At 34.8% G+C, this 15,991-nt stretch overlaps 1 protein-coding gene across 1 annotated transcript in view; it reads right to left on the minus strand.

Moving 5' to 3' along the window:
- Positions 1-15,991, minus strand: part of LOC150095279 (lysosomal cobalamin transport escort protein LMBD1-like) — a 259,870-nt gene that overhangs the window by 73,378 nt on the left and 170,501 nt on the right. Inside the window, exon 10 of the mRNA XM_090410049.1 lies at positions 10,197-10,299. Coding sequence (XP_090266175.1) covers positions 10,197-10,299 — 103 coding nt within the window. The remainder of the gene's footprint in view (positions 1-10,196; positions 10,300-15,991) is intronic.

Raw genomic sequence — 15,991 nt, forward strand, 5'->3', positions numbered from 1 at the left:
GCAGTCTCACGCTGGACAGTGTGAGAAATTTATCTTCCACTTAAAGGCAATCACAACCACATATGCCAGAGGCACAATTTGAACTAACAACCTGTTAGCTAGAGAGCAGATATGCTAACTACTTGGCTAGACAATGAAATCAATGTGAATAAGAAGTTAAGGTCAGAATAGGTTTTAGAATTGGGGGAATGGTAGAGATAGCAGATGAATGAGACAGGAGACCCTTAAGCCACAGAAAGTCAAAAAGGAGAGATTCAAGAGTGGGTATCATCTAGCAAGCAATATTGGATTGCACAAAAGCACAAGTACCACCCTTGTCATGGAAGGAATCATATGGAGTATGGTTTACACAGTTAAGACGGGCTGTGGTTGTAGAAGATTCGGGGATTCGATAAAAAACGGAAAGTCCAGTTTGTGTTGGCAAGTGATTATGCACATCATTTCAGTTGATGTTTATGCCATGAATGTTAGTGAACGAAGAAGATACTTTTATGTAATATTTTCAGTTTTTAAATTTTTTAGGAAGTCTTATTTCATCATATACACCATCATCTGGTCACCTGCAGCACCCTTAAAGATGGGAAAGGCACTGGATTGCTACAGTATGTTTGGCATGGGAGATATCATTCATACTGCATGTTGAAATATTGGGGGGGGGGGAGCAAAAGAACTCCTGCTCTGGGAACCAAACATGACAACAGAATATCAACTAGACCTACCATTTAGTAGGTCTAGTTGATATTTTCTTCACTTGCTGATGCCAAACCCTCTCTGGTGGAAACAGATCACATTTCAAGAAAGCAGGGTTGACAACTGAGAGAGACTGTATACTGCATATCACTGGCCAAGTTCTGAGTTATGTCAACTGTGAATTATTCAAAAGATGTAACTACTCTGTCTGAGAAAGACAGACAGTTATTTGATTATTTTTGTAGAGTAGTGTATTTTTAGATGCAGGCTGTTTTAAATGATGCAAAATACATTTAATGTGTCTAGTTCACAGAGTGAAACAAAAAACAGAGCTTAACACTGCAACAAGAAGAAGGATTTGAGTGCTACTGTATTGAGTAATTTGCTTTTAAGTGTTCAGTGTCCCCCCCCCCCACCCCAATCTTTCAACTTGGTGGGCCACAACTATATTGGGAGCACATGGCAGTATATTTATCAACAGAACTGCTAACAAATAATGAGCATGTAAATTCCTGTTGCGGACAAGTAGTACCTTAATTAGAAACCATGGTTATCATTAAATATAGAATCCAGTCGCTAACACAGCCTTTTACACAACCAGGAATGGTACTAGCCTCTTTTAAGGAAAGCTAGCCATCTTTAATATGCCAATTTTAATTCCACTTGATAAATTATCATGCTTTATATGCAATATCATATACATGCAAAGCAGTCAGAAGTTAACTTTTTATAGTATCGATCTATAATGCCTCACAAGAACAAAATCAATATTAAAGTTCCTTTATTTTGTTGGACTACAAAACAGTATTCTTGAGGCACAAAAAAGGCACTACAATCAATACTGAGTAAAACAATTCATACTGTAATGGAAAAAATAACTAACATTCTTCTAAGTGCAATCTAGGACTGGATACAGTTCATTGACTCTCACTATAACAAACTTGTAGGAAACTGAAGGAATAGTTCATCATAGTGAGTCATCTTTAGAATAGCATTCTGCCTATGATATTTGGAACTTTCTTGTAGCTTTTAAAGTGAGTTTGCTATAATGGTATTTGCAATAGTGAAAGTTTGACTTTATAAGGTAGTCTACTGTTGAAAGTGGTCTTGGATGTCTTAACACTTCATCAAATTCCTGACGTGTACCCTCAAGGGGGTGTACAGGATATGATAGTACTACATGAAAAATTTACATGATTACTAACTTCCTATCTACAATTTTCCTCCAAATCAGTCTGTTACTTGTCAAGACTCCAACATTATCAGATCTTATATTTCTATCATCTAAGGCACTTTGTACCATAACAGTCCACCTATATCTTGGTCTTCCTTTGGGTCGTTTTCCTGTAAACCTGGCAGAGAACACTTGTTTTGCTAATCTTTCCTCGCCCATTCTGTTTAAGTGACCATACCACCTGAGATTAGCTCTGCTAACGCATTCCTGGATGCTGACAATATCAAGTTCTTTCCTAACATGCTTGTTTTTAATATGATAATGCCATTGATGCCATCTGTTCACGCCTCTAATCTTTCTCAGGACTCTCATATCTGCGTCTCTAGTCTTTGGTCAAGTGTTTTACTTCTGACCCAGCTCTCAGATCAATAAGTTAAAACTGGTTTGAACACTGTCTTGTATACAGCTAATTTAGTGTTGCAACTAATTTCTCTCTTATTCCATATGAATTTATTCAACTGACTTCCTACCATACCAGCTTTGTTGATTCTGTTGTCTATTTCCATATTTAATTTACCATCTTCACTAAAAATTGTGCCTGAGTAGCTGAAATGTTTTACTTGGTCCACACGTTCCCCATTCACAACACAGTTGACATTTTACAATTCTACCTATTTTCATTGTCTTTGTCTTTTTAATGCTAACTTCATACCATATCTATTACAACAGTTATTCAATTTAGTCAGGGAATCTTGCAAACTTGTAGCGGATCTATTTAGAAGTATAACATCGTCCACAGAAAGCAAAGAGCTGACATTAACATCTCCAATTCTGATATCATGTTTAATACCACTTTCCTTCATAATGTGATCCATATAATGAATAACAGAAGGGATAAAGTACATCCTTGTTGAGATTCAAGAAATACTTTATTGATGTTTGACTCCAAAAATACTCTTCCAATGGCATAGCTTTTGCCTCAGAATGCAATTATCTATGCCGCTTTTTTTTTAAATGTCTACAATTCCTGTAAAATGGAAAAAATACTATGCCTTCCCCATGACATACAGGACCAAAGTGAAACTGTTCCCATCCCCTATATCTGGAATACTGGTAAAACAGGTAACCAACATGCTACATAAATATAACCTGCACACTATCACTTTTTAGAGAGATATCAAACATAACATATTAAGTTTGAAGAACAGATAATAATCTGTTCAATAAATTTTCTTTATTTCTTTGTTCATTACCTGAATCTCAGAAAAGTATAGCTGCATTAATTTACTCAAAATTTGGCAGCCTATCTATGGTCATAGACTATTTTATATCCATGACTTATTTTTTCATGGTATTAACAACGCCACACAATTTTATGAAAGAGATGTTTTATTAAATGCTTATATTGCGCTGATTTTCAACTCAGCATCATCAGAGCACAACGCACTTGTATATGTGACAGTGAGTGAGTGAAACAATGCAATTGCAATGGACAAATGATCTAAAGTCCTATTTTTGGCACCCTCTAACGGGGAAAAAAAAAAGTGAATTAATTTCTCTTAGGATAACAGTCTCCCAAATTTTTGGCAAATTAATGCAACCATATATGTTAAGGTTGGGAGCATTCTTCAAAGTCATTGCTGACTCAAAAAATAATCTTTCAGATCTGTAGTGAACTCCTACATAGCACATTCGTTTTCCTCCATCTAATCCTATATGAAGGAGTGTCCAAAGCATGGTCTGCCAGTTCCGACTTGCCATAGTAATAGTAGCGAATGTATTAGGGTGAAGTTTATCCTTAGGCAAGCAGATGATAGTTGCCAGCTCGGCATGAGGTTTGAAAGTGATGAGAAAGCCAAGTCACAGTCACAAGGTACTTCATACACTCCTGGGTGTGCTAAAGGGTGAAGTTTATCCTTAGGCAAGCAGATGATAGTTGCCAGCTCGGCATGAGGTTTGAAAGTGATGAGAAGGCCATGTTTCATCAATACTTTGGCTATCTTTTCTGATGTACCTCTGATATAGGGAATAGAAATGGTCATGTTGTATTCTTGTGTATTAGGAGAGGGCAGAGTAATGGGCCTATGTAGTATATTATCTATTTTGTAGGGATTATAGCCGTTGGCTAAGAACGTATGGCACAGATATTGGAGCTCTGTGGTCAGAGCTGTATCGTTATAACAAATGGCTCTGGCTCTGTGTGTAAGTGTTTTTAAAATGCCATACTGTTGAACTGAATGATGATGATGTGATTGTTTATGTAGGCATCTTTCTGTGTGTGTGTGTGTAGGCTTTCTGTAAATGGAAAAAGAGTGATCCATCTGAAACGCGGGTGACTCGTGTGGCAAGAAATGGTAAACAGTTATTGGATTCTTTTTCTACTGTGAAGTGGATTTTGGGGTGTTGGCTGTTTAGGTAGGTGACAAATGCCTCCATGGACAAAGTGTCTTGTCCATGGGGCCAGATGGCAAACACATCATCTACATAGCATAACCACATTTGTACAGCCAACATCCCAAAATACACTTCACAGTAGAAAAAGAATCCAATAACTGTTTATCATTTCTTGACACATTAGTCACCTGCATTTCAGATGGATCACTATCTTTTTCCATTTACAGAAAGCCTACACACACACAGGAAGATACCTACATAAACAATCACATCATCATCCAGTTAAACAGTATGGCATTTTAAAAACACTTACACACAGAGCCAGAGCCATTTGTTCTAACGATACAGCTCACCACAGAACTCCAATATCTGCGCCATACATTCTTAGCTATAATCCCTACAAAATAGATAAAATACTACATAGGTCCATTACTCTCATCACCATCATCAAATTCGTGACATGTACCCTCAAGGGGTGTACAGGATATGATAGTACTACATGAAAAATTTACATCATTACTAACTTCCTATTTACAATTTTTCTCCAAATCAATCTGTTATTTGTCAAGACTCCAACATTATCAGATCTTATATTTCTATCATCTAAGGCACTTTTTACAATATCAATCCACCTTTATCTTGGTCCTCCTCTGGGTTGTTTTCCTGTCAGCCTGGCAGAGAACACTTGCTTTGCTAATCTTTCCTCGCCCATTCAGTTTAAGTGACCATACCACCTGAGATTAGCTCTGCTAATGCATTCCCGGATGATGATAATGTCTAGTTCTTTCCTAATTATCCTCATTTTTAATATGATATTGCCATTGAAGCCATCTGTTCAGGCCTCTAATCTTTCTCAGGACTCTCATATCTGCGGTCTCTAGTCTTTGGTCAAGTGTTTTACTTCTGACCCAGCTCTCAGATCCATAAGTTAAAACTGGTTTGAACACTGTCTTGTATACAGATAATTTAGTGTTCTGACTAATTTCTCTCTTATTCCATATGAATTTATTCAATTGACTTCCTACCATACCAGCTTTGTTGATTCTGTTGTCTATTTCCATAATTAATTTACCATCTTCACTAAAAATCGTGCCTAAGTAGCTGAAATATTTTACTTATTCCACAGGTTCTCCATTCACAACACAGTTGACATTGTCAACGATTCTACCTATTTTCATTGTATTTGTCTTTTTATTGCTGACCTTCATACCATATCTATTACAACAGTTATTCAATTTAGTCAAAGAATCTTGCAGACTTGTAACGGATTTATTGATAAGTATAACATCATCCACATAAAGCAAAGAGCTGACATCACTTTCAAACCTCACGCCGAGCTGGCAACTATCATCTGCTTGCCTATGCATAAACTTCACACTTTAGCACATCCAGGAATGTATGAAGTTCCTTATGACTGTGACTTGGCCTATTATGGGCAAACAGGAAGATCAGTTAACATCCACTTAGAAGAACATGAAAAATATATTCACTACTATTACTATGACAAGTCAGGACTGGCAGATCATGCTTTGGACACAACTTCACACAGGATTAGATGGAGGAAAACGAATGTGCCATTTAGGAGTTGTTACAGATCTGAAAGATTATTTTTTGAGTCAGCAATGGCTTTGAAGAATGCTCCCAACGTTAATAAATATGGTTGCATTAATTTACCAGAAACTTGGGAGACCGTTATCCTAAGAGAAACTTCTGCATAGCTGTTTTTTAATTAATATGCATTTTTTTTCCCATTAGAGGGCGTCAAAATAGGACTTGAGATCTTTTGTCCATTGCAATTGCATTGTTTCACTCACTGTCGCGTATACACGTGTATTTTGCTCTGTTAATGCTGAGTTGAAAATCAGTGCAATGTAAGCAGTTAATAAAACATCTCTTTGATAAAATTGTGTGGTGTTGTTAATATCATGAAAAAATAAGTGATGAATAACCATCAACACCTAAGCTTATCTGTTAGATATTTTATATCCAGCTCAAGAACCTACAATAGGGCTTTGTTCTTTTTCTCATTATGACAAATTATTTCTGCAATTATAGGACTGCAGTGCTTTTATATGGTCTCTAATAAGTATTTTCTGGGACACCATCGCAAATGAGAGATTGATATTCTAAAGGAGGTTGAGAAAGCTATGGATTTGATGTATTAGAAAGGGCTATTGAGGTATAAGTCATAGAAAGAGGTGGAATATGATCTTGTTTAGAAATATGGATATCATCAAAGAAAAACAAAAACTCTACTGTGTTATGTTGTGCTGAAGGTGAAGAAGATGCCTTCATTCCACTGACAAATAGTAAGGATATCAAGTGTTTAATGTACTGGTTACAGAGGATCTTGAAGTTTGGAATGTTAGAAAGATTGAGGTTTGTCTAATGAAGAAGAGGAATGAAGTGTACTGTCAGTGTCAAAGCTATGCATAGGATTTAAGGTTAATGAAAAAAAAGGTCACTAAATATTCAAAGGAGGGCACAGATGAAAGTACAAAACACTGAGCTGCTCCAGAAATGGTGGGAAAATCTCAAAAATACATTTACCATGACACAAAGTCCCCACAGTCCATCAAATTCCCTGGAAATGTGAATGGAGTGACAATGTGTTTCTGCAAACATTTTTCAAGAAGATGGGTAATACTGACTAGGAGATTCACTTTGGATCAAGAGTGGCTGAGAGCACATGTTGGCAGAACCATGCACTGAAGCTGACTGTTGATTATCTTTGTCATAATTTATATATAAAAAAAAAATTAAGTAAGCAATGGAACATTTGAATGGCTGACTTTTTATCTTCCATGCTGTAGGATAGATGCCAGATGTGTACGATGATGATAAATAAATGTTAAATCCTGAGCAAAAGTTTTGAGAACAGCTGGGGATTACAATCAGGATAAAAAAAAAAAGCTTATCAACATCTAATCTTTTCTGGATTTTCTGCTGTATTTCTGAAGAAAGTTCAGAGAGAATGCATGCTGATGAGTTATTCATGCTATAGTGTGGTGACTTGCCTTAGCCATCTTTGGAGGAGGAGGAGTACAATGCTAGAAAGCCAGCTTTATCTTCGAGTGAGGTTAAGATGGTACCATTTGACTGTGAGTGAGAGAGCAATATCAAATCATGATGGATTGAAGTTACATCCAATGTTTAGTGAAAGACCAAATGACGGCTGCTATTGAAGTATGAGGTAAGTTTTCTACACTTGGCAATTTCTCTACTCAAACGTCTACTCAACTCGGCCCGGGGGGGGGCCGAGTTGAGTAGACGTTTTGCAAATACACACTACACATCGCATACGACCTATAAATGAGCATCTGCAGTGATCGCTAATTCATAAGTAGCACACAACATAAATAAAAAAAATGAATTTTAATTAGGAAAAGATTTTTGGAAATTTTTCTAGTGTTTTTTCCTTTTCTTTGGGGAGTGCCCTGGCCCCTCCCCCTCCTCTGGGTGCGCCACTGGACTTGACTATGAATCTAAAGTGTGAAAATTATTAAGTAATAACAAAAAACAGCAGTTGAATGCAACCTGTAAAGGGGGGGGGGGGACAATTCTTGGTATCAAAACAACATGTATCATGTGTATGTGCTATCAAATGCAAGCCTACTTGTAGATTGGGCAAACTTTATGTGAAAAACATAAGATGTCACAAAAAATATATAACGCAATTATACTATGTAAGTGTGTGCATGTGGTATGGGAGAAAGAATGAAGCTGTAGAAGATTGCATTCATTGAGGAAAATGATACAGGGATGTCTGTTCCAAAGACGATATAAGAAGTTCATGCAATGAATTTGAACTGTGCATGGATGTTGACCAGCAACTTTTTGTGTTATATGATTACAGGAAAGTAGAGAAATGGTGATGGCCAATTTAGTGGAGCAATGGCCATGAAAAAAAAAATCTATAAAAAAAGACAATGCAGATATTAAAAGAAAGTGATTAAACACAGTTTGTGAGGGAGGAGGATCATCTAATAAGCAATGTCTGGATAGCGCTGAGCATTCTTAGGTGGAGTTATAATGCATAACCTCAAACGTATCAGGCAGATTTGGTATAAAGTGTCAAGAGTTGTGCAACTGTGAAGTAGCATCATGAATGAAAGAAGACAAGAGATCAAAGAGAAAACCAGATTTGGTATAAAGTGTCAGGAGTTGTGCAAGTGTGAAGTAGTATCATGAATGAAAGAAGACAAGAGATCACTACATACTGTGCTTCATACCCCATATCCTTTTGGCTGAAACTTTTAAAGTTAAGAATAGTATAATTAAGAATCATGCATCAGGTTTTTATTACATTGCATAAAAGTGCATGCCATCTCAATGACTCCCTTGAATTCTCTTACATAGGTGTACCAAACATAAAACATTATGTACAAAGAACATTATGCTTTTCTTTAGTGATGCTTTTAATTTTATTTTTTAAATTAATCCTACATGATGTTTCAAAACCTACAGCACTTTAGTGCTATATATGTAGACAAGTGAAAGAAACAGGATAAGCAGATTTAACAGGTTAGCAGCTTGACTGTAAACAATGTTTGGCAGCTGCTGCATCATTTGTAGGCTAAAAAAAAAGCCACCTAAGGGGAACAAGCTCATGGAAGTATCTACAAAAAAAGACAAAGCAGGAACAGACTATGAGACAGTGGTAGAAGTCAATAAGTGAAGAGGGATTACTGATTAGCAAACCTGCGTTCTTTTGGATATCAAGAATTTTCAGCCAAGTTTTTTGTGCACAAAAGTACAGTTTTTGAAGAACACAAGAAGCTACGTGTAATGTGTTTGCACCAGAAAAGGCTAGAAGTAAATATCAGTCCAAAAGGAAAGTTCTAATGTTGTCAAGCTAGCCTTTAAAGAATGATGAAATCTTCCTTGGCAGAATAAAGTCAGGTTGCAAAAATCATGTGTCAAGACAACGGTTATTGTGTTTTTTCAATGCTGCTGAAATTACCCACCACAAATTTGTTCCTGAGGCATCACAGTGAACAATCAGTATTATTTAGGAGTAATGCAATGTCTGTATGCCCGCATGCAATGTGTCACAAAAAAAGTGTTTCACAACAATTGTTTCTGTTGCATGACAACTGCATGCTGCCTATGAAACAGTTTCTGGCTTCGAAATTGATCTATGTGATTGAACCCCCCCCCCCACATTCACCATATCTGGCTCATGCAACTTTTTCCTCTTCCCAAAGATGAAGTGTGCCTGGAAAGGGGATGCTTTTGACATTGAGAATACCCAATGCGGTATGATGCAGACACTGAAGGAGGTTCCCATTCGAAAACCTGTACGACAGATGTAAATGTTGTGTGGAGATGGACAGAGATTATTTTGAATCTGTGTAATTGACAATTCCAAATATAGTTCTTTGTTTTGATATAATTGTTGTCTCATTACTTAACAGGTACACTGTGTATATTTTGTCTTATTGGTCTCAGTCTTGCACCAAACTGTTTCAAAAGAACACTCACCCTCTTGCCTGTCTCCTATTCTTTTTTTGCAATTCATCTGCTACCTCTCTCCCCATCTTCTCCATTCTCCCTGAAAAACTAAGCCCTTCACATTCTATCCTTATAATTGCATCATCTGCTGTTAGCCAAGTCTCACTAACACCTATAACTTTTGGTAAGATTGCATTAACCAATGCCCCAAACTCCTCCCTCTTGTTCCTGATATTTCAGGCTTTATTATAGAAACCATAGCATTACTTTAAGTTCCCCGTTTACCTTTACTTCCTGAATTGGCTACACTATTCAATGTGTTGCTTGAGAGATTAGATTCTGCATTTGGTAAAAAGGATTTGAAAGGGTGATCTCAAATGATCAGGTATAAAGACAAGGAGAGAAGAAGAAATTTTATATTTTAAATTTCATATTAACTAAATTAAAAATATTTTGAAACTTGCATGATAAAACCATTACTGACCTTCTGTGACTGGACCAAAACCATGTCTAAAGGATTTGGTAAAGTAGTATTAGGCAAAGCATATCCCATTTTGTAACCATATGAATTAAGAAGCTTGTCGATACTAAGGAGGAGGAAGGAGAAAACAAAATCAACAATAAATATACTTTTATTATGTAACTATATAATTATATGCATCAGAAAACTACATGATGCATTTTAAAAAATATATAGAATCACAATACTTTACCCACCAATCAAATAATAATAAAACACTATGTACAATTTTTTTTTTTTTTTTCTCAGTTAACTATAAAGATACCATGTCTATATGAGTGGTATTTATTATCAAATTCTACCACTGTAGGATGGACTAAAACTGTAACAAATAACTAAAACCTTTCAATCAGTGAACAAGTACCTTAACACGGCAGTGTGCTTCTGTAGGTTATTTGGATCACTCATGGCTTTATTGACATGGTTTTGTGAAATGTGTCCTCAAGAGGTACACATCATACTGTGATAAAAAAAAATACCATCAAGAATTTATTAACATTCTATCAGCATTTTTATTTCAAAGAAGTCCTATTATTTGTTGCTAATCTCTATACAATTTGCTTTTATACTTTATTTTCTAACTGCATCAACCTATCTATGTATTTACCATCCTCTCCCTCATTTTCATATTAGTTCTGCTTTAAATACTTATTCAGATTGTATTCGCTGTATATTAACAATGATGACTTCCTTTCTAATCTTTTCATTTTTAACATGATTTTGACATTGATTAATCTGATTTTTTTTTTATAATTCTCATATGAATGAAAGAAAGAAAGAAAGAAAAATTAGGTATTAACTTTTTTCTTTTTTTGTATGTAACTGAAATATACAAAACGTTAAGACAAACATAGGAATTATTAATTTAATTTTTTTGGATATTTTTGTTTCAAATCAATTAGTTTTATTTTTAATGACAGCACAAAAACAAAAGGTTGGAAATCTATGGCACATTAACTGTGGATGGATAAATTAGATAATCCGGGAACTATTCTAGAGATTAAACACGGTATTTTTTTTGAGTCCTCTCCAATATGCACAGCAGTGATACTGATATCACTTGCAATGAAATCTACTATAATCTAGAGCAGTGGTCGTCAACCTTTTTAATATGAACTGTGTTGCCAACTCCTCCTGATTTAAATAATTAAACTTAAAATTACAATTGGCATGAATGGTTTTGAAATGTCTTTTTATATTACTTTTTTTAGAAATAGCCACACTATTATTGCATAATAAACAAATACATTTGCCATTATGATTGATAAAGCAAGGTGCTCGCATCTGATTTAACAGATACATGTTAATTGTTAACATGTATTCATTTTTTATGGTATTTTATATTCATTCATATGTGACAAAAATATGTTGTAAAAGCGAGGTAAATAAATAAAATAATGTTAAAATTTGAAATCTCATTTTTCTTAAAAACAACTAATCATAGAATTTCTAAGCCTGAAATGAGAGAAAAAATGCCTGTGTCATGAGCCCTCCGAAATCTTCAAACTTTATATTGCGCTCTTTATATTAAAAAGGTTGCTGACCTCTGCAAGATGTGCTTTACATTTATGGAAAATACTAAGGAAAGAGGTCTTGAGCTCCCATAAGGCACTACTTATGCTTGAATGCCGAAACATTTAGTTTCTATATATTCAGCACGAAATTCTTGTAGTTTCTATATTCGGCTATGAAATAATGTTGGATTCAATATTCACTTAATTTGTAACGTCATGTATTATATTTGCAGTGTTTTTTTTTTTTATGTTTTCTTGCATTTTAGCACATACTAGTAATGAATGTATCTCTCAGATATACTGCGATCTACGCTGCAAAATTACCACTGCAAGCTCCAAAGCAGTTTACAATAATTTCTCCGAGGGCGCACTAAAAATTCACTGTGGGCACTGTGTTGCTGACCTGATCTAGAGGCTTTCACACAGATCATAATATAATGGGATTCCACTCAGCCAACCAACTGGTTCCAGCCATATCAAGGTCAGTTAATTGAATTGAAGTAGGGTCAACAATTAATTGTCATTCCATTGTGTAGTCAGTTTACCAAAATATGACAGGTTGTAGTCATGGGGTGATCTGATACACACCAAAGAAAGAAAAGGGCTGTAGCATGTCCTTTATGGTACTACAAGCTATAAAGGAGAAAGTATGTTTTGAAAAACTCTTTTTGAAACATTTATAATGTGCTATACTTTCCATATAAGATGACCACAAATTTTACACTTACTACTATCAGCCTCTTACAAAATACTTTTACCTTAATAGGAAGTAAGCATAGAAATCACAGCAGATATTTTCTTTACTAATTTATGAAGGATATGTTCAAATATGATATAATCAGTACTGTTTGTCATATTTATACCAAATGTAACAGTCTTCAGTTTTATATATCGTAATTCATGCGAACACCAGTACATTACCATAGAAAACATCAATAGTTGATGTTTTCTATGTTTCTGCCTATTTTCACTTTGTCTTTGTATTGCTGATTTTGTTATCAACATTTATTACAGCAATTATTCAATTTAGTCAGGGAATCCTGCAGACATGTACTGGATTTATTTAGGAATATAATATCTGCTTAAAGTAAACATCTCCAATTTTGATATCAGGTTTTTAATACCTGGTTCACATGGAGAGAAGAGGAATAAGAAAAGTCTCATTGATTATGTTATAGTTGATAGTGATGTTATCTCCCCTTCTTTTCTCCCCAGCTTCTTTATGCGAGTTGCCCCAGTACTGAAAACACTTTAGGTGCAAACTTTGTTTGCTTACACTTGGGTAAAGGATTAAGTCACGTATATAATTTCTTGGTATCTTTAATTTATAGTATAGCCAAGTGAAAAACTTCCAACATCTTTCTCTAATCCAGAGTAATTTAATAATAAGGTGTGACATCTTTTGGCAACTTGTATATGAAAATATGACTTTTGCATTACTTCAACTTTAGTATCACCTCTGAGTCTGGCTCCCACTGAATAGACCTCAATAAAAGTCAAAACCATCTGGGTAGTGACCCTTCCCATAATGCACAGCATTATACACGTTTGCAAGGAGATGTGCTTTGCATTATGGGATACTAAGGAAAGTGATGTGAAGTCTTAGCTTCTTTATGCGAGTTGCTCCAGTCCTGAAAATATTTTAGCTGCAAACTTTTTTTGCTTACACTTGGATAAAGGATTAAGCCAAGTATATAATTTCTTGGTATCTTTAATTTATAGCTTTTTTCTAATAGGAGGCATGTGCCTTTTTCAGATCTGCAAAATACAGTTGATTCTCGAACAATGTGGAGGTTGGGTGCCAACTCCCCATGACGTCTAAAATCCACGTATAACTTTTGATTCCCCAAAAACTTAACTGTTAATAGCCTACTGTCAACCGGAAGCCTTACTGATAGCATAAACTTTATTAACACATATTTTGCATGTTATATATATTATATCCTATATTCTTACAATAAAGTAATCTAGAGAAAAAGACATTTACAGTACTGTACTATACTCATCAGTTTATGTTGTCTGTATACAAGATGAATTGTCTGTCTGTCAGTACCTACACTAATATTGATACAAAACACTAGATGTTACACGTATTACTAATACTAGACATCAAACATGAAAAGATAATGTGAAAAAGAAAGTCATATTTATTTATAGGTATAAATGATTCATGCATTGATAACAAAGCAGCAGCAATATAATTGCTTTTAGGGCAGCCTAGCTTATACACGAATGAATCGTTATAAAATTTATTTTCTGCTAATTAATTAATGACAGTTAATTTTATGCAGTTATGATTTAATACTGCATGTTTACATTTCTCTTGACTGCGAATGCTGCCATGTATGGTCTATAAGTGTTTGTGTAAGTTTTAATAAATTTTGATTTTTTTTAATAATAGATTTGTGCATATTTTATGGTAGTAAATGATAAAATAGACTAGTATTTATATATATTTTATGCATTCATAACATACCTCATTTTTTCTTAATTTTTTCAATAAATCTAGGCCACATGGTTCATCTTGAGTTTTTTCAAATTGTTGCAAATCTCCCAAAAAAATTTCTAACATTTTATAGAAAATATATTTGTGTTCAAGGGTCAACTGTAGTCTTATTTACATCCACTGAAGTTGGATGTAAATAAGATTATTAATAAGAATGATAAGAGACAAACACATATTTACATTAATAATATGTAAATATGTGTTTATGTCTCTTACCATTCCAATTACAAAGAGATCTTTATTTAGAGAGATGAAAAATAGATTTGTCAAAATACGTTATAATTATTTCTATTATTCATTTTGAACAGGTGTTTAGATCAGGAGAAATGAAACTGTACCCAGACACCATAGGAAAGAGGGATAGAAGTCATGGAGGTTGTCCCATTTGGACAACCAAATAGAAAACTGACAGGAAAGAGTCATCTTCTTGAAAACGATGGACATCTGTCTTAGGTTGTTGCTAATGGTGAGTACCATGGCATACCTGTCAACCTGATCAGTTGAACCAGAGAAGGGAAGCCAATTTGAATTGTAGATACTGAAATCACCAAAGAAGATGATCTCATTATTTGGACATGCTGACTGCAGAAAATATGTCTTAGGTTGTTGCTAATGGTGAGTACCATGGCATACCTGTCAACCTGATCAGTTGAACCAGAGAAGGGAAGCCAATTTGAATTGTAGATACTGAAATCACCAAAGAAGATGATCTCATTATTTGGACATGCTGACTGCCGAAAATAGAGCTTTACAGAAGAGGCTAGAGTAGTGTTCTGAATTTGAAGAAATGGCAGACAGCAAATGAATGCAAGATGGATTGGTAAAGAAATTTTGAGCCAAAGCAAATCAAACAGAGAAAGGGAAGTTGAGGTTTTCTATTCACTGACATATCTGTTCTGATGAATACACAAATTAAGGTAGAAAAATCAATCAAAAAGTTGAAATTCAAGTAGATGATATTTGATCAGAAATGCTCAAATATGGAAGTATAAAAGTTTTAGAGTGATTACATCCCATAGTTCAGCTACCTGGTATCATGGGGCCAAATTGTGGATGAATAGAATAGAGCTCTCACATTATCCATCTTTAAAAAAAAAATAAAACTGAATGTGAAATTTCCAAAGGAATTTCCTTGAATGTTTCAGGTAAGATTATGCAAGCAAACTTCAAAAGAGGAGGTAAAGAAAAACTGTGGAAGAGAAACTTAGGGAAAAGAACAGCTGAGTTCAGGCCAAATAGGAGTTGTTAGGATCAGATTTTAAGACAATCAAGACATCATGAGAATATAATAAGGACCTGTATTTAAGTTTGTAGATCTGGAAAAGATATACAATTATTAAGATACATAGAGAAAAGCTGTTCAAAATGCTGAAATTATACGATGTAAACAGGAACTGTGTCAAGTAATATATGGTCTATATTTGAATTGTGAGTCAGCAGCTAGAAATGAAGGAGGTACAGGAAGATGGCTTAGTTATAAATCAGGTGTGGGACAAAGGTGTGCATTATCTCCATTGTTAATCATCATCATCTATACGAATTGCATTATATGAAGGTAAGTGGCAAAGGTGATAAGAAAAATTGTAAAAACTACAGACCAATCACATTACTTAGCCATACTTACAAAATATTTACAAGAATCTTACAGAACAGAATAAAGAGTACATATGAGATCATTCTTAGTGAAGAACAGGCAGGCTTCAGAAAGAATCGTTCCACATTGGATCAGATCTTCATAA

This window comes from Typopeltis vanoorti, chromosome 20 (genome assembly GCF_054136105.1).
Source record: "Typopeltis vanoorti isolate ZY-2024b chromosome 20, IOZ_Tvanoo_1.0, whole genome shotgun sequence".
NCBI lineage: Eukaryota > Metazoa > Arthropoda > Arachnida > Uropygi > Thelyphonidae > Typopeltis > Typopeltis vanoorti.